Source organism: Anguilla rostrata, chromosome 2 (genome assembly GCF_018555375.3).
Source record: "Anguilla rostrata isolate EN2019 chromosome 2, ASM1855537v3, whole genome shotgun sequence".
In the NCBI taxonomy this organism is placed as follows: domain Eukaryota; kingdom Metazoa; phylum Chordata; class Actinopteri; order Anguilliformes; family Anguillidae; genus Anguilla; species Anguilla rostrata.
Genome location: NC_057934.1, coordinates 72,350,856 through 72,369,013, shown reverse-complemented (window position 1 = coordinate 72,369,013; position 18,158 = coordinate 72,350,856). Strand labels below are relative to the sequence as shown.

The window sequence follows — 18,158 nt, the reverse complement described above, 5'->3', positions numbered from 1 at the left end:
TGTAGATCTTTTCATCAGTATGAATCCTCATGTGGCTATCTGACTCTGCCATGTGGACAGACTCCACTCCACTGAGTGACTGAGTAACCGGAATGTCACAGGTGTGATTCCCAGGTAGGACACTGCCGTTGTACCCTTGAGCAAGGTGCTTAAGTATATAGCTGTATAAATGAATGCAATGTATATGCAAAAAAAAAAAGTTGTGCAAGTCGCTCTGGATAAGAGTCTGCTAAATGCCTGTAATGTAATGTAACCAGATATGTATTTGCCATACAAACTTTTGCAAGGGTGTAACTATAACACATCCACCCACATTTGAATATTGCAGATGACAAATCTTGTTCTCGTGCAAAATAAAGATTCACTTCGATAAAAGAAGCTTGAAGTTCATTCATGTTAATATCCAGTAATTGATTCAGATGATGATTTTCAGAAAACATTTTTACTGTAAAAAAAAAAAAGTTTACGTGCTCAAACACATTGAAACAGTTTAAAATGAGTAACACAATTCACATTTTATGATTCCAATTTATTTATTGCGCAATTAGTGTTATGAGTGACGCGCAACAGGAATAAAAGTATACACAGATATAAACTGAGATAGAAAATCAGGAAACAAAAGACACATTGCTTTAAAAATGATAAATGCATTTATACAGAAATTTACATAACATAAAGGCCTTCTATGTGCACATTCACAATGCAAAATTATTTAATATACAATTAAAATACTAAATTCAAAGAAAAAGAAAAAAAAAAACGAGTGAAACAAAGACCCAGCCTCACATAAAACGTACTGAAGTATAATAATGAGACACAGTGCAGCCTCCACATTGGCAGAAAAATACTGAAAAGGCCAGTACTTTCAAGTTCATTTCTAGAGTACATGTTGGCAATACATACTACCTTGTTTCTTACTACTGTATATGCAAACAGTTTTCACATTGTTTCTTTCAAACAATTTACATTGGTGTCAATTTAATCATCAAAAATATCAGAGCTTGACTACATGGGAAATTATTTATTCTAAAGAATAAACTAGGAAACACACTTATTATTGAAGAAAAACTGGATTGCAGTTTTACCCAGTTATTGTGCTGTTTTTCAAATGCAAAATATGATATCCAAGACATCATAAACAAGGAACACCATAGGGGGGACAATACAATGAACAACAAGAAAAGTTTACGACAAAAAAGCAGGTGACAAAAAGAATCAATTACAAGTGCAAATTTCCCCCATAACACTTGGAAAATGTTTCAAAATATTTATTTGAGGACTCAGTACCGTACAGTGGTGCTTTGATAAGAAGGCTCTGTGGCAAAGTCCCTTTAGCCTGTAGAAAAGCTTTGTTTATTTATTTTTAACGCAAATATCTAATCTGCCAATCACATGGCAGCAACTCAATGCATTTAGGCATGTAGACACGGTCAAGACAATCTGCTGAAATTCAAAGCAAGCATCAGAATGGGGAAGAAAGCTGATTTAAGTGACTTTGAACGTGGCATGGTTGTTGGTGCTAGACGGGCTAATTTGAGTATTTCAGCAACTGCTGATCTACTGGGATTTTCACGCACAACCATCTCTAGGGTTTACAGAAAACGGTCAGAAAAAAGAGAAACTATCCAGTGAGCAGCAGTTCTCTGGGCGAAAATTCCATGTTAATGGCAGAGGTCAGAGGAGAATGGCCAGACTGGTTCGAGCTGATAGAAAGGCAACAGTAACTCAAATAACCACTCGTTACAACTGAGGTATGCAGAAGAACATCTCTGAATGCACAACATGTCGAACCTTGAAGCAGATCTACAGCAGCAGAAGACAACCCGGTACTAGCAAGGTGTACCCAATAAAGTGGCCGGTGATTGTATTTGACGTTGCTTAAAAATATTAATTCATAATATCATCATTTAGCAAATGATTTCTACCAAAGCGACTTACAAAAGTACATTTTGCATGCTAAGCAAACTTCTCACGCTGACTGGTTACATTAATTCAGTTTCTGAATTTAATCTGTTGTTGAAAGGAACATGATGAACCACTGTGGTAATGACTTCTCACAATTATGATTTTTTTCTGGTATCACTTAAAACCATATGGGATATTTTTGGACCATTCCACAATAAACAAACTCACACAAAATTCCATTTTACAGTATTTTTGGCCAAGATTATAAACCAAATATTAAATATCTCAGTCATAAATATTGAGGGCAGCTGAAAGTATTGATATTTTTCAACAAAAACTTTACTTTTTAGTTGGGCTTCAATCTGATTTTCTTTGTTTTCTGGAATGCAATTTCTTTAATTTAGCCATTTATTTTAGTATTTTTAATCTTAAATTTTCATGCGCACAACTGAATCTTTGCTGGCTATTGAAATTTGATTTTTTTAAAATATAATAATTTTTTTATTTTTTTAAAGCAATTCCCATAGTGTGTGAATGAATATATACAACCCTGAATTGATATTCCGGTGGAAATTTAAATGAGATTTTGTTAAATAACAAATCCCAAGCTCAAGACGTGTAGGGTTTTTAATGGTTATAAATTCTCTGGTGTTTAATGTAGATTTTGGAAAAAAAAGACACACTGAGGACTTTCGCTGGGAATTTTACCTCGTGGCAATTACAATGCAACAATGACAAACCTACCCACTGACCCACATCAATGGTCTGTCATTTGTTTATCAGAAAGCATTGTTTCTGAAAAACACATCCCAAAATAAATACATTTCTTTTGGGCTTTTCACCTGTATGAATTATCTGGCACGATGTTCAGTTTCCTGCACTGTATACACTCATCGGCAAACTTTATATTAAGACACTTACAACACTAAATACAAAAGTAGTGCTCTTCATCCATGAGAACATGCTGACAAATATTTAAATTAGTTTATGTATTCAAACATTTCCCTCACCGAGTACACTAACAGTAGGCCTTTTTACCTATATGAATCCTCTTGTGACAATTTAAATCAATTTTCCGGGAAAAACAATTCCCACACTCAGTACATTTGTATGGCTTTTTACCTGAATGAATTTTCTTGTGGCGATTTAAAATAGATGTTGTAGAAAAGCACTTCCCACACAGAGGACATTTGTAGGGCTTTTTACCTGAATGAATTTTCTTGTGGCGATTTAATGCACCCATTTGGTAAAAACACTTCCCACACTCAGTACATCTGTATGGATTTTCACCTGTATGAATCATCTTGTGGCGATTTAAAGCACTTTTCTGTGAAAAACACTTTCCACACGGAGTACATGTGTATGGCTTTTCACCTGTATGAATCATCTTGTGGCGATTTAAAGCACTTTTCTGTGAAAAACGCTTTCCACACACAGTACATGTGTATGGCTTTTCACCTGTATGAACAATCTTGTGGTCATTTAAAATACTGACTCGGGAAAAACACTTCCCACACTCAGTACATTTGTACGGTTTTTCACCTGAATGAATTTTCTGGTGGCTATTTAAAATAGATGATGTAGAAAAGCACTTCCCACAAAGATGACATTTGTAAGGCTTTTTACCTGCATGAATCATCTTGTGGCGATTTAATGCACCTATGTGGGAAAAACACTTCCCACACTCAGTACATTTGTAGGGCTTTTCACCTGTATGAATCATCTCGTGGCGATTTAAAGCACTTTTCTGTGAAAAACACTTCCCACAGAGAGTACATGTGTATGGCTTTTCACCTGTATGAATCATCTTGTGGCGATTTAAAGCACTTTCCTGTGAAAAACAATTTCCACACTGAGTACATATGTATGGCTTTTCACCTGTATGAACAATCTTGTGGTCATTTAAAATACTCACTCGGGAAAAACACTTCCCACACTCAGTACATTTGTACGGCTTTTCACCCGAATGAATTTTATGATGGCTATTTAACATAGATTTAGTAGAAAAACACTTCCCACACAGAGTACATTTGTAGGGCCTTTCACCTGTATGGATTTTATGATGCCTATTTAACACAGATGTTGTAGAAAAGCACTTTCCACACACACTACATTTGTAGGGCTTTTCACGAGTATGAAAATGATGGTGGGTATTTAATTGAGATGATGTGGAAAAGCAATTTCCACACTGAGAACATTTGTAGGGCTTTTCACGAGTATGAAAACGATGGTGAGTATTTAATTGAGATGATGTGGAAAAGCAATTTCCACACTGAGAACATTTGTAGGGCTTTTCCCCAGTATGAATTCTCTGGTGGGTATTTAAATTAAATTTTCTGGAAAAGCACTTCCCACACTGAGAACATTTGTAGGGCTTTTTACCTGTATGGACTTGGTGATGGCTATTTAAACCAGATTTGGTGTTAAAACACTTCTCACACTGTGTGCATTTGTATGGCTTTTCACTGGTATTAATTTCACTATTGTTACTATGAAATGTCTCATTTTGAAAGAAATTCAAAAGGCTTGGGTTTTTACTTGAATTAATGATCATGGGCTCAGTTTTCACATTCGTTCTGTGGCAAATATGGTTTTTGCTACTGCCAACACTTTTCTCGACAATTCTGGTCTGACTACTCTCATTGTTTATATGACAGTGATGATTTAAGTCCCCACATTGGGTTGAGTGATCATGAATTTCTTCTTTTTTACAGTCTGTGTTTGGCTGTCTTGCATACTGCCATGGTTCAGTCTGGTCGCTATGATCAACACCAGCTCCAGTCATCACAGCATTCATGAGACCACTCACTAAACTTTCAGCAGACTCACACTTGATTTGATCCGATTCAATATTAATATAATTAACATCCAGCAAGCCACTAATGTGTTCTGCATTATGGTATCCTTCATCATCAGTCTCTGTTTTTATTTGGTCAGCATGCAAATTGATTACATATCCCAGCTCTGTACTGTCGAGCCTTTCTGTCTTAAGATCTCCAGTGTGGGTGGAGCCCAGATCAGTTTCTATTTTAATCAGTGATGCGTCTGTGTGGTGTACATCACTGACCCCACAGTGCGCTGTAATACAATCTGGCTCCAGTGTGTTGAGTCCTGGTCCAGCACACTCTGTCTCCGTCTCCACCATGTGGACAGACTCCAGTCCACTGAGTTCCTCTTCTTTCTGTCTGATCCTGTGCTGCTCTGTGAGCTCTGGTAGTGTAGTCTCAGTGTCCTGTCTCAGACAGACTCCTGACTGCATCATACTGCTGCTCAAAGGTCTGCAGAACTGCAGCTCCTGGATGGAAATAAGGGACGAGATTTAGCTTTAATCAAACAGGTCCTACTGCAGCAGCTGCCACATTCTTTACAATCTGCAGTCCTGCAGATACCTGACAGACCACAGGGATGTGTGCTTGCATTATGAGGTGGGAAACCCCACTTCCTCATTACCCATCTTCCACCATGGTCTTAAGACGCATCTATTCAGGCTATACCTGGACTAACTGCCACCACTCTTCAGATCATTTCACTTGAATTCCCCTCTTTCATACCACTCATGTTACATGTTCCTCCATTCCAGCACTTATAGTTTGTATTATGGTCCTAATGTAGCTTGTACGGTCCCCAAGTTTGACTTAGCATAGGTTAGATAAAAACAGTGGTGTAGGTTTCATTTGAACATGGGGGGGGGGGGACATTAAGGGGGGTCTGGGGGTCCTCCCTTATGACATTTTGAGCGTCAAACACTTCATTTCCTGCATTCTGGTGAATTTTTATGCACCAATCTGTGCCTTTTCTGCATCAATTTATGGGGGAAATGTAAAGGAAAACACAAAATCCAGGGGGACAAATGCACATGTTCTAAATATTGAGGGGGAGCTAACGTTTAAAAGAAATATCGATAGCTAAAACAAACTTGTTATTTTACAAGACGTGTCCATAACGTAACACAAAACACTGGCTAAAACACTAACACTGCAACATGGGGAGTCACGTGAACTCCCTGCTTAGCAACCGAGTATCGCCAGGTAGTTTTTTAAGTTAAGTGAACATCACATTCAGACAGTGTACCTACAGCTATTAACTAGCTAGCTAATTATCATACTATCAGATATCATAGTTAATTCACTGACAACTAGGCCTAGCTAGTTAACAATGACGATAGCTGGCTTATTGATAGGTAACGTCACAAATATAAGACTACCGTTACCGTTCTTTCCAACCGCTGTGAGTCACTGACCTTAGCTGACGTTGTCATAAATGTCTTCCCAACCGTGAAAACTTCCTGGCTTGTTTACATTTTGAATAGATGATAGTGGGTAAATCTATCGCTGTTTCCGTCGCAGAACTTTCGACACAAGCAAATTCAGAAGCGCTATCCTGAAATTTCTTCTTACCATTTTTATTTCTATAAGGGTTACGGGAAGTGACGTCCATAATATGATCGGCTTGAGCATTCACCTCTAACTGTTGACTACATATCCCATGTGTGCTTTCCTAAGCTCCAACTTCTAGTAGCCATGGGGGTAAACCACTGGTACTGTGTGAAGAGGGGAGTCAATAATTCACGTTTGTTTACAGGCGTTACAGTCCTTTCTGCATAATTTTGAAGTCATCTTTTATTGCTGTTGCAGCATTTACTGAAAGCTTTACATGGGAGATGGATCATCTATGATTGTGGGGGACAATTAGATTCTTTACAAACATTGGGGGGACACGTCCCACCCACCCCCGGTTCCTACGCCAACGGATAAGAATAATGTTCACTGTGTGAACTGGACAGTGTTCTTAGCTATGGATAACTGTACAAAATTAATTTTAGCAATCTAGCCTAATATCTGACCTCAGCTACCCAGCAAAACCCTTCACAACCCTGTACGCCCTGTCTGTCATACTGGGACTAACAGATCTGACAAGCTGGACCTCAGACAAATTACGCTCTAAAATGTACTGGTTTTCACTAGAGATGGGTACGAGTAATGGATTGATCGATTAGTCGTCGAATACGTGCCTGCTCGATCTTCTATATTCTCTCATCAAGGCTATTTACATACACTGTGTGGAAACTTGGTTCCATTTATTAATTTATCATATAGTAGCCTATGTAAAAAAATATGAACAGAATAAAGTCAAGTCTTTCTGGAAACGTACGTTTTGATTACAGTTATGCTTTTTTGGCGAGTCGTTGTATAAGCCGGATAATGTCCGAGTGGTTGAACATTATGCAATTTGAATGCCCTACGCTGAAGGAAATCGTCCGACGCGAATTTACCACCTCCGTGTAATGAAAACATGAGTTTCAAAATATACGCTTCCACGGCAAAGGAAATGTCAGCCTGCCTAAGTATTCTAGCAAACATCTCATACAGACTACCGCTAAGCAACGAACGCCAGTTTCTAGTACTCTAGCCACTCTCAACCGGTTTTTTAAGTCAAAATGGTGTTACAAAATGTTTGATATCGCATACAACGGTGATTGAACTTCTGCAGGCACAATTCCATAGTCACCGTACATGGAGAAATAATATACATGTATCAGCCTATCAGAATTGAGTATTCAGCCAAGCCGCTGAGTATTTTGGTTTTGTGTGCGTGCAACAATTCAGTTGAAAATAAAATTAATTTGTGTCTTATCGGACCATGACTGTATTTGTTGACACAAAGTAAGCACTAAGACTTTATGCTGATGGACAAACGTGGGTACTAGTGTTTGATAATACATTTTCTACACAACCAGGCAGTGGAGCAGCCCGCCCAAGATACGTTCTAAAAAAACAGATTCCTCTCCATGCTATGCTAATCGATTTTGGAATCGAGCACATTGAACATTATTTGATCCGTCGATCTGTGAAAAAATTGAAAATCACCATCCCTCGTGTACACCCCTACACACAATCTTATCCTCATCCCTAAAAAATGCATCATATTTGCAAGACAAATTATGGTGCAGTTTGTTGTTGACAGACGGAGACTACTTCACGCATTTCTATAAGTGAACCCAATTCTAGCCACAAAACTACACTAGTTCTTATCATAGTGCATACATGGGAACTCGAGAGGGTAGATGAGGCCAGGCAATGAAGCCTAGGAAGTACCGGGATATCGTAAGTAAACATTGCAGAATGGAACGCAGGCCGATTTGAAACTTACTGGTGAACAAAATTAACAGAACCGTTAAAGCATCATGGGTATTAGGCAAAACAAACTTACCGGTTTGGTCATTAATAAATTACCTAAATTCATTAATTTAACTGGATATAAATTGATACAATTCTCGGAGGCGAGTAATCCACTTGTTCGCCAGATCGGTTTGTTTGTTTGTTTTTTTTAAACAAAGTCGGAATTCTGTACAGCAACCTGCATCTTCCAGAGAAGTTGCCGGAACGAGCTTCTTCGATGGTGTTCATTAGCAGCCAACGCCATGAATGAAAGGTACATTACCGCCACCTACTGTGCTGGAGTGTGGAGCAGATTAGGCGTGGTCAGTTCAGGTGGTCAGGCAAGAGAGAGCAAAATGAGCAAACAGAGATACCACCAGGCCTGAACCCCCAAATAGCAAGTACATAAGGTAAAAAAAACTCACAGTGGGAAGGAAACCCTCAAACAGCGGCAAGAAAAAACTCCCCAAATGGGAAGAAATTTTGACAAAGCGGGAGCCCATCCTTCACTGGCCACCCTGGTGTAAAGTACCAGACAGCAAATAAAATGGGTTAAGCTGGTTATCTGAGGTGAAAGCTAACAGGAATAGACCAAATGGTATAGTTCAGAGTAGTGCAGTTTAGAGGAGCCGGATGATGGATCTGGAGCTGCAGACAGTGTCATGAAGTAGAGGACTGGAGCAATCTTAAAATAGTCTATGACAGCGAAGTGGGGCACTAGCATCCACACTACATATGAAAGTGAGTTATTTTGAGAATATGAGGAATAATTTCATACATCAAAGGTCTAGCATGATTTGTGAATCGTGATTTCACATTCTAACCTCAATGTTGTAATCCAGCTAATTTTGTGGTGCAACTACGAGGAGTAGGCCTACATCTTTTGCATGACAAACCGGACACTCGGCACATGCGCCATGTAGTGTGTTCCCACAATCCACTGCATGGAAGGCCGATCGGGAAGTGATAAGATCAATAAAAAATATTTATTATTTAATAATAATTATTATTGCCATGCCTAATGATCTGCGACCTAACATCATCTCTCATCATTCAAAGCGCTCACTTCCCATCAGGCTGTGGGTGTGAATGTACAAGAAAATCAAATGGAGTAAGAAACTATTATGATCAACAAAATGGCTGTATGAGGAAATTTCAGTCTGCATGTTGGTTATAGAATCTAAACTATACTTGAGTTGTGGTGTACTCAAGTTGTGGTGCACCGGGGTCGGTAACTCTAGGGTCCTATTGGAGGGAGGGTGTTTAGTGTTGTGTTTAGTCTTTTTCTTTTTTTTTGTTGTTGTTGTTGTTGTTTATATGTCTAACTAGACCAGCTTACTTTAATTTACTCAAAAAGCAGATTTCAGTTGTTGTTTTGTGGTCTTTTGTAAGCGTTTATTTAAATTGTAAATAAATTCTCTATTTGTTCATACACCTCCGTTTTCCTTGATTATTTTTCCCTGGTTTAATTTTTGTTGTTACTCCCCTCATCCCCTGGATTTTCTCGGGGACGTAACAAACATAATCGCTACTTGCTGATCCTGAGCTGTATATGCGACGCTACAGTGCACCGTGGATCTGGACAGTTCTGTGCTTCTTCTGAGCTATGCGCCCTCATTGAAATGCATTGAGGCTTGAGGGCAGTGCCAGTTGGAATTTGAAGAAAGCCCACACAATTCCTTCAGGAATTGTAACATTTATAGTTAATCTTACAAACCTATCCAGACATATGTTTGCCCCAATCATGTACTATAGGCTTGATATTCCGATGAAGTGTTGCCAACTAAGAACAATAGTGCAATTTCTTCTGCAATGTTAAACAATTACATATCTTCTGTCTGAACAGACTTTTCAAAACAAAACAATTTCTTTCATGCGTTTCATTCAATATGTGCTTCCCATACACTCAAAGCACTGCATGCATGCAGTTCATTAAACATATTGAGCAGTAATTCATAAAAACATGCATTGCTGTAAAACAGCTCAAATTATTCAGTAAAATTATTCCCACTATAAATGATTGACATTGCACACTTCGATATAATACATGCTTTGAATGACCACATTCAAAGATTAAAAAACACAGGGCCAAGAAGAAAGAATTGAAAGAATTTAGGAAGCATTGGGTAGCAGCATTGCATTTCATTTGTGTTAGCTAAGGCAGCCAATATTGTTTATTGTAACTTGGCGTAATTTTAATATCAGCATGTCTAATGGCAGGCCTAGATTTTGCGAGTGTTAATGACTTATACCGCTTTGTGTGTGTGAGTCACTTGGCATTTTCTACGTTGAAAACATGTTTTTCTTCAGATTCAAATGACTGCGCAGGTTGACACTTCAGGGCTGCACAACCTGGAAGAATTTTTCCCCAATAGCGAGCCCCAAGGCATCTCCGAATCAGTGCACTTGTCAACTACCCAGTATACAACTTGCACACTCAATAGTAGGAAAGTGTGCCAATTTGGACACGTCCCCGGTATGATTTCTTAAGACATCCCATTTGCCATTGTAGCTTGCCAGTTTTTGATGCAAAAAATTTTTTTTCTGCATTAATTACCTTCTTTGTTGTATTATGTATTTTAGCTATTTTTTCATTGTCAGATAGAGTAAGAGACTATCATGATCAATAAAATGGCTAATGCTACAACCTTTAAGAGGCTTGACTAGTATTTTGATTGGTATATTGACACAAAAGATTTATACTGTATACTGACCAGAAGTTAGAAAATTGAAAATAATTGATATATTATGCCAATATTTGATGATTATGAATATGGTGATGAGTACCAATGCATGTTCCTAATGTTCTTCTAAATATTAATAAATATGCCTGAACTAAATTCCTCAATGTCCAATAATTGAATCAGATGAGTTTCAGAAAACATTCATTGTTAAAAAAAAGTTTGCATGTTATGACACACAAACATTCTTAAAATGATTAATACAATTCGCACCCCATACGAGTCAAACATACAGTGGGCTCCAGAATTATTGGCACCCTTGATAAATATGCACAAAAAAATTTGCTAAACTAAAAAATAATAGTTATTGACATAAGCTTTATTTTCCAACATGTGTAAACTAGTGTGCTTGATTAATGATTCATTGGAATCAACCAAAGTCTTACATTCAATTAAAAAAAATATTTCCCCAAAAAAACAGGTTCCAATTATTAGTACCCCTAGTTTAATACTTTGTGAAAACACCCCTGGCAAAGATGACAGCCATGAGTCTTTTCCTATAATTTGTGATAAGTTTAGAGAACACACATTTGGAGGGATTTCAGAATCATTGAAATCTTTGGGATTGCACTTATGGACCCCTCCTCTTCAGTTCAGACCACAGGTTTTTGATGGAATCGAAGTCTGGAGACTGAGATGGCCATCGGAAAACATGGATGTTGATTTCACTTAAGCATTTCTATTTAGATTTTGATGTATGCTTGGAGTCATTGTCCGGCTGGACAATCTACCTATGACCAAGTCCTAGCTTCTTAGCAGAGACAACCACATTTTCTGCCAGAATTTCATGGTACTTTGTTGAATTCATTGTTCCATTGATCTAAAATAGTTCCCCGGGACCACTGCCAGCAAAACATCTCCAAAATATCAATGACCCACCTCCATATTTGACCGTAGGTATGAGGTGCTTCTCCTGTATGCGTTCCTCTTTTGCCACCAAACAAGTCAATGGTGTGTATGGCCAAAACATTCAATTTTGGTCTCATCTGACAACAGCACTCCAGTCATAATTCCAATGAGGTTTGGCAAGCTCCAGATTCTTGGTTTTATTTATTGTGCCCAGTAAGGGCTGTCTTCGTGCCACCCTTCCAAAGAGTTAGTTGGTACGGAGGGGCTATTTTATGTTTCTTTTATACTTGTAGACCGCAAGAAACAAACCAATCTATGCAATTCTTAAACAGTGATTGGGTTATTAATGGCCTCCCTCACCATCTTCCTCACTGTCCGTGGGGACACCATGCACTTGCTTCCTCTTCCTGGCATATTTGCAACCATTCCATATGTTTTACACCTTTTAATTATTGCCCTCACAGTACTAAGTGGTATGTTTAAGCATGTATGTCTTTTTTTTTTTTTTACACCCATTACCAGACTTGTGATGGTAAATTACCATCGGTCCTTTCTGAATTGACAGTTATTTGGCTTTTCCCATGCTGATGGATGACAAAGGGATTTTGTATGCTTGTTACCTAATTTTTATTCTTTACTGAAACTGGAAGTGATGGAATGACACAATATAGTTCCTTTAGACTGAGATGAACTAAATTAAATTGGCAATACAATTTTACTTAACTTTGTTCGATTTTACTACTACAATAATTGTTAGGGATGCCAATAATTATGGCACCTATGGTTTTCAGAAAAAAATAGATATGCTTCAATGTTTTTTCATTAAGTAAAGAGTAAATGTATTGAAATAAAAGTATATAGTTTTCCCATATGTTTGAACATAACATAGATTATTATCTGTGTCATTTATTACATGCAGCCTTTGGTCTTCATTTTTATTAAGGGTGCCAATAATTCTGGAGCCCACTGTATTTGCACAATTGTACAAAGTGTTATGAGTTGTGGACAACAGAAATTCATCTACATTTATACACAGGGGAAGCAAAGGAGAAAGCAATGACACATTGAAGATTGAGAGTTTATGCAAATATGTATATGGCAGAGGCCTTGGAATGTGCACATTCACAGATATTTCATGCAGAATTGATAAACAACAAAAAAAAAGAGTAAAACAAAGATCCTCAACTAATGAATAATAAAACTTACTGTCAGAAGTTGAAAAATTACACAGTGGCTTCAGCACACATACACATTACAACCTCTACATTGGTAGTAGCAGAACCGAAAAGGCCAGTACTGTAAGTTCATTTTCAGAATAAAAGTTTGCAATAGACAAAACAATTTCTTACAACAGTGCATCCAAACAGTTTTCAAATTGTATTTCAAAAAACTAACCCTAGAGTCAATTTTAACATTGAAAAATATCAGCCTTCCAACTACAAGGGAATTACTTTTTCTAAAGAACAGAAGTGTAGAACAAAAATTGTAGAACATGTGTAATTAAAGAAAAATGGGATACACAGCTTGCCCCAGTTTTCAACTGCCTATCTAGAATATGATCAACAAGGAAAAGTATACACTGCGCTACTATATAACAGGAAAGGTACTCAAAAACTGCAGTTGTAAGATTAAAAAATGAATTAATTACAAGTGCAAATTTCCACAACCTCATATTGGAAAATGCTGGCAATTTTATCATATGCTAGATTTAAACTGCATGATATCAAATTATAATGGTTCATAATATTAACAGAAATAAAACCCAAGTGAATGTGTGTGTGTGTGCGTTTATATATATAAAGTGATGCCAAAAAATCGTATATGTGAGCCCAAATAGTTAATTTCATTATGTTTAGTTCAACATCGGAAAATTCCACTAGTCTAAACACAGGTTCTCACACTGAACAGCATACACATTAGGGCTTTTAATCTGTACGCTCATTAATATTTAACTTGAATTTTGTATTAAAACATCTCCAATACAGAGTACACTAATTACAGGTTCTCACGTGAATGAATAATCTTGTGGCTATTTAAAGAAGTTCTGTGCGAAAAACACTTCCCACACTGAGGACAATTGTATGGCTTTTCACCTGAATGAAACATCATGTGGTCATTTAAAGCAGCAATTCGGGAAAAACACCTCCCACACTGAGCACATTTGTATGGCTTTTCACCTGAATGAATCATCATGTGGTTATTCAAACCAGCAATTTGGGAAAAACACCTCCCACACTGAGGACAATTGTAGGGTTTTACATCTGTATGAATCCTTAAGTGGTAACTTAAAGCACTTCTCTTTGAAAAACACTTCTCACACTGAGTACATGTGTAGGGCTTTTCACCTATATGAATTTTCATGTGTATATTTAAAGCACGTCTGGAATGAAAACACTCATCACACTGTGTACATCTGTAGGGCTTTTCACCTGTATGAATATTCTTGTGGTCATTAAAAAGACTTACTCTGCAAAAATACATGCCACACTGAGTGCATTTGTATGGCTTGTCACTTGAATGAATCATCATGTGGTTATTTAAAACAGAAATTTTGGAAAAACACATCCCACACTGGGTACATTTGTATGGCTTTTCGCCTGAATGAATCATCATGTGGTTATTTAAAACAGGAATTTTGGAAAAACACTTCCCACACTCAGTACATTTGTAAGGTTTTTCACCGGAATGAATCCTCTTGTGGAAATTTAGAGCACCCTTCTGTGAAAAACACTTCCCACACTCGGTACATTTGTAGGGTTTTTCACCTGTATGAACCCTCATGTGCTTAGCTAATGAACTTTTCCATGAAAAACACTTCTCACACTGTGTACACCTGTGTGGCCTTTCACCTGAATGAATCATCTTGTGGTCATTCAAAACAGAAATTTGGGAAAAACACTTCCCACACTCAGTACATTTGTAGGGTTTTTCACCTGGATGAATCCTCATGTGCTTAGTTAATAAACCTTTCCATGAAAAACACATCTCACACTGTGTACACCTATGTGGCTTTTCATCTGTATTAATTTCACTTTTACTTCTGCAAATTGGCTTTTTTCTAAATACATTTAATAGGTTTGGGTTATTGCTTGAGTTAATTATCATGGGTACTGTATGAATACTCTGGTGGCAATTTAAATTAAATATTCTGGAAAAACTCTTCCCACACTCAGTACATTTGTAGGGTTTTTCACCTGTATGAGTCCTCTTGTGGGTATTTAAAGTACTTGTTCGTGAAAAACACTTTTCACACTCAGTACATTTGTAAGGCTTTTCACCTGTATGAATCCTCTTGTGGGAATTTAAAGTACTTTTCAGTGAAAAACACTTCTCACACTGTGTACACCTGTACGGCTTTTCACCTGAATGAACCCCCTTGTGGCGACTTAAACCACTTTTCTGTGAAAAACACTTCTCACATTGTGTACACCTGTATGGCTTTTCACCTGAATGAACCCCCTTGTGGCGACTTAAAGCACTTTTCTGTGAAAAACACTTCTCACATTGTGTACACATGTACCGCTTTTCAATTATATTAATTTTTCTTTGATTTCTGTGGCTTGTCTTCTTACGATCAATACGTTTTTTCCTACTGTTTATACTGTTCTGCAGGACAATTCTGTGCTGAGTATTCTCATTGGTTATGTCACAGTTACATTCATTTCTACAGTTTCGGTTTGGCTCTCCTGCACATTGCCCTGATTCAGTCTGGTCTTTGTGACCAACAGCAGCTCCATTCATCACAGTATTCATGACATCACTCACCAAACATTCACTGGATTCATACTTGATTGGATCTGATTTAATATTAACATATTTAATATCCTGTAATTCACTAATGTGTTCTACCTTAACATATCCACCATCAACAGACTCTGTTTTAATCTGGTCAGAAAGCAGATGGCTTATACATCGCAGCTCTGCACTGTCTAGGCTCTCTGTCTTAATAAAATCCCCAGTTTGGGATGAGCCCAAATGAGTTTGTGTTTTAATAAGTGATGAGTGTGTGTGATGTACATCACTGACCCCACTGTGTGCTGTAACACACTCTGGCTCCAGTGTGTTGAGTCCTGGTGCAGCACACTCCATCTCTGACTCTGCCATGTAAACAGACTCCAGTCCACTGAGTTCCTCTTCTTTCTGTCTGATCCTGTGCTGCTCAGTGAGCTCTGGTAGTGTTGTCTCAGTGTCCTGTCTCAGACAGACTCCTGCCTGCATCATACTGCTGCTCAAAAGTGTGCAGAAGTGCAGCTCCTGGAGGGAAAAGGGGGAAGGGATTTAGCCTTAAACAAACAGGACCATTTGCAACTGCTGGAACATTCTTGACACTCTGGAGTCCTCCAGATGCCCGATTGACCACAGGGGGTACTCTTGCATTGTGAGGGGGAAATCCTTCCTTTCCCTGGGTGATGCCTCAGATCAATATTAAAAACATAGTTTATTTTTTACTTTAACCGCCACTTCCTGTAATTTTTTAATGTTTCTTGTGGAACAAACCAGTTTCTCCATAGCGGCATGCTTCTACGATTTCAACGGATTCATTTAACGGAAAAACGTAAAGGGGCTTCACAAAGCGACGCCATTGTAGCCAGTTTCATTGGGCGAGAGATCTTTTAATTGATCGATATCTGATGAACCATTTCACTGAGAAATAACATTGGACGTGTTATAACTCTGAAATGAATTATATAATAACGTGCTTAAAAAATGTAAGTAGCAATCGACAAACTAGCAAACACGTGCCTTTAATTAGTGAAAAGAATGCAACTCGATTTGAAGCTTTCTTGTAACCAAAACAGAACAGTTAAATCATTAATATTATGAAAGTGGAGGGAACTTACCCAATTCGTTGCGGAATCAGTTACTATTACTCGTTTGTTGAACTGGATGTAATGTCATTCTCGGATGCGAAGGATCCCAGATGCGTGTTCAACGGTGTAAGCCATAAAGTGCTTTGCGGAATTGGCCTATTTCACATTTCCGGGTATGAAAACCGGATGTAGGGGTTTCTCATTTCCGGTTATCTTAACAGCCACCAAAAACGACGAAGAGCAACCAGTTTTGTTTCTTTCCCCTGTGCACCAATTCGAATATTTTTTTTTTTGCCCTTTCACAGCTTTCCCACAGATGTGCTCCAAAATAAGAAAAAAAACTATAAACTATAAAACATTAACTCATTACGATAGCTAGCTAGTTAGCTACTGCTTTGTGAATAAGATTACAGTCGATATTAAACTTTTCTCCTCACATACATTTGGGTCCAAAAGTCTGAGTCCACTACCAACTCCTTTGTTTTTTTTATCGTTCATTGAGAACTAACGCAGTTTCAGTCATGTGGTATTTGTTACTCAAGATTGTCATTAAATCAGTTAGCTAGCTATATTGTGTTATGATTAGCAAATTACGTTTTAGCCAGCTAGCTTGTTAACAAGCACATATTTTGATATTCAATGTTGAAACTGCAGATGCACGTTTATTTTAGTTGTTTATTGTAATTACAAAATGTATTGACGGACATCGCGACAAGCCTACTTAAGATATATCAGCTGATTTAAAAACGTGTAGGTAGTTTTTATCAGCGATGAAAACAAACAGCTCGGTAGTGAACTGAACACCATTACACAGGCGATCTGACAAGCAATATAAATCTTTATTAGAACACGTACATCACAAACAACATGTCACAAAATAGTAACGGTAGCCATGAAATGCTTGGCGGAATTCAGGCTGTTCGTCGTCGTCGTCTTCGTTGATAGTGTGGTGCATCGTGAGATAGCGACAAATGTACATTCCGCCACCCACTGTACCGATATGTGTACTTAATGTAATTTAATCCTGACTTTTAAAACCACTCTTCCTAGCCGTCTGTTATTAAGAAAAACATTAAAGTGCCCTATTTACTCCCCCCACGTCCAATATTCCTCCCATAATACACCACCATTAAGCCTCTCACACCTGAAAATCTTTCCCTTTCTTCATTAAATTTGTGTGATGCAGTATTGTGCTCAATGACAGTTCTTGCATAACTCCTAGCTCCTTTCCCCATAAATAATGTTGCATTTAAACAGATGTGGTTGAATCTCAGCCTTGACATTGTAACTTCCTCCCTCCAATTTTAAATTTTTTTTTTTATTTTAATTTTCCCTCTAAAATTCTTTACATTTGCAGATATTTGAACATGATAGTGTCTCCTGACTTTATCATCCATTCATTATCTACATTCGCTTATTCCTAGTCAGGGTAAAAAGGTGGTGCAGGAGCCTATTCCAGCACACATTGGGCAAGAAGGCAGGAATACACCCTCGACAGGTCAGCAATCTATAGCAGCGCACGCACACCATTCACTCACACACTCATGCCTATGGTCAATTCAGAGACTCCAATTAGCCTACCTTTGGACTGTGGGAGGAAACCCACGTGGACACGTTTTTGTAGGGCTTTTGACCTGTATGAATAATCATGTGGCTATCTGACTCTGCCATGTGGACAGATTCCAGTCCACTGA

At 37.9% G+C, this 18,158-nt stretch overlaps 4 protein-coding genes across 6 annotated transcripts in view; 1 reads left to right on the top strand and 3 right to left on the bottom strand.

Moving 5' to 3' along the window:
• LOC135249381 (zinc finger protein 345-like) overlaps positions 1-16,610 on the bottom strand; it is a 151,842-nt gene extending 135,232 nt beyond the window's left edge. Inside the window, exon 1 of the mRNA XM_064324967.1 lies at positions 16,495-16,610. The gene's annotated coding sequence lies outside the window, so the exon portion shown is untranslated. The remainder of the gene's footprint in view (positions 1-16,494) is intronic.
• The window catches only part of LOC135249382 (oocyte zinc finger protein XlCOF6-like), a 156,255-nt gene that overhangs the window by 13,592 nt on the left and 124,505 nt on the right, over positions 1-18,158 (bottom strand). Inside the window, exons 1-2 of one of the 3 annotated variants that reach the window (XM_064324970.1) lie at positions 8,116-8,320; positions 515-5,200 (exon numbers count right to left, since the gene is read on the bottom strand). In XM_064324970.1, the coding sequence (XP_064181040.1) occupies positions 2,924-5,200; positions 8,116-8,148 (2,310 nt within the window). In that variant the 5' untranslated portion in view covers positions 8,149-8,320 and the 3' untranslated portion in view covers positions 515-2,923. The other 2 variants (XM_064324971.1, XM_064324972.1) reach the window with 2 other exon arrangements.
• Positions 1-18,158, top strand: part of LOC135249375 (zinc finger protein 271-like) — a 70,627-nt gene that overhangs the window by 21,308 nt on the left and 31,161 nt on the right. The window lies entirely within an intron of this gene.
• On the bottom strand, positions 12,718-16,629 carry LOC135249385 (zinc finger protein 665-like). The gene is made up of 2 exons (XM_064324985.1): positions 16,495-16,629; positions 12,718-15,907 (listed from the first exon to the last, which is right to left on the bottom strand). Exon 2 carries the CDS (start codon positions 15,872-15,874, stop codon positions 13,649-13,651), a length of 2,226 nt encoding a protein of 741 aa, XP_064181055.1. The 5' UTR covers positions 15,875-15,907; positions 16,495-16,629; the 3' UTR covers positions 12,718-13,648.

What these genes read in the sequence shown, in the direction of transcription:
- LOC135249385 (XM_064324985.1), bottom strand. Translation starts at nt 15,874, where the DNA reads ATGATGCAGGCAGGAGTCTGTCTGAGACAGGACACTGAGACAACACTA.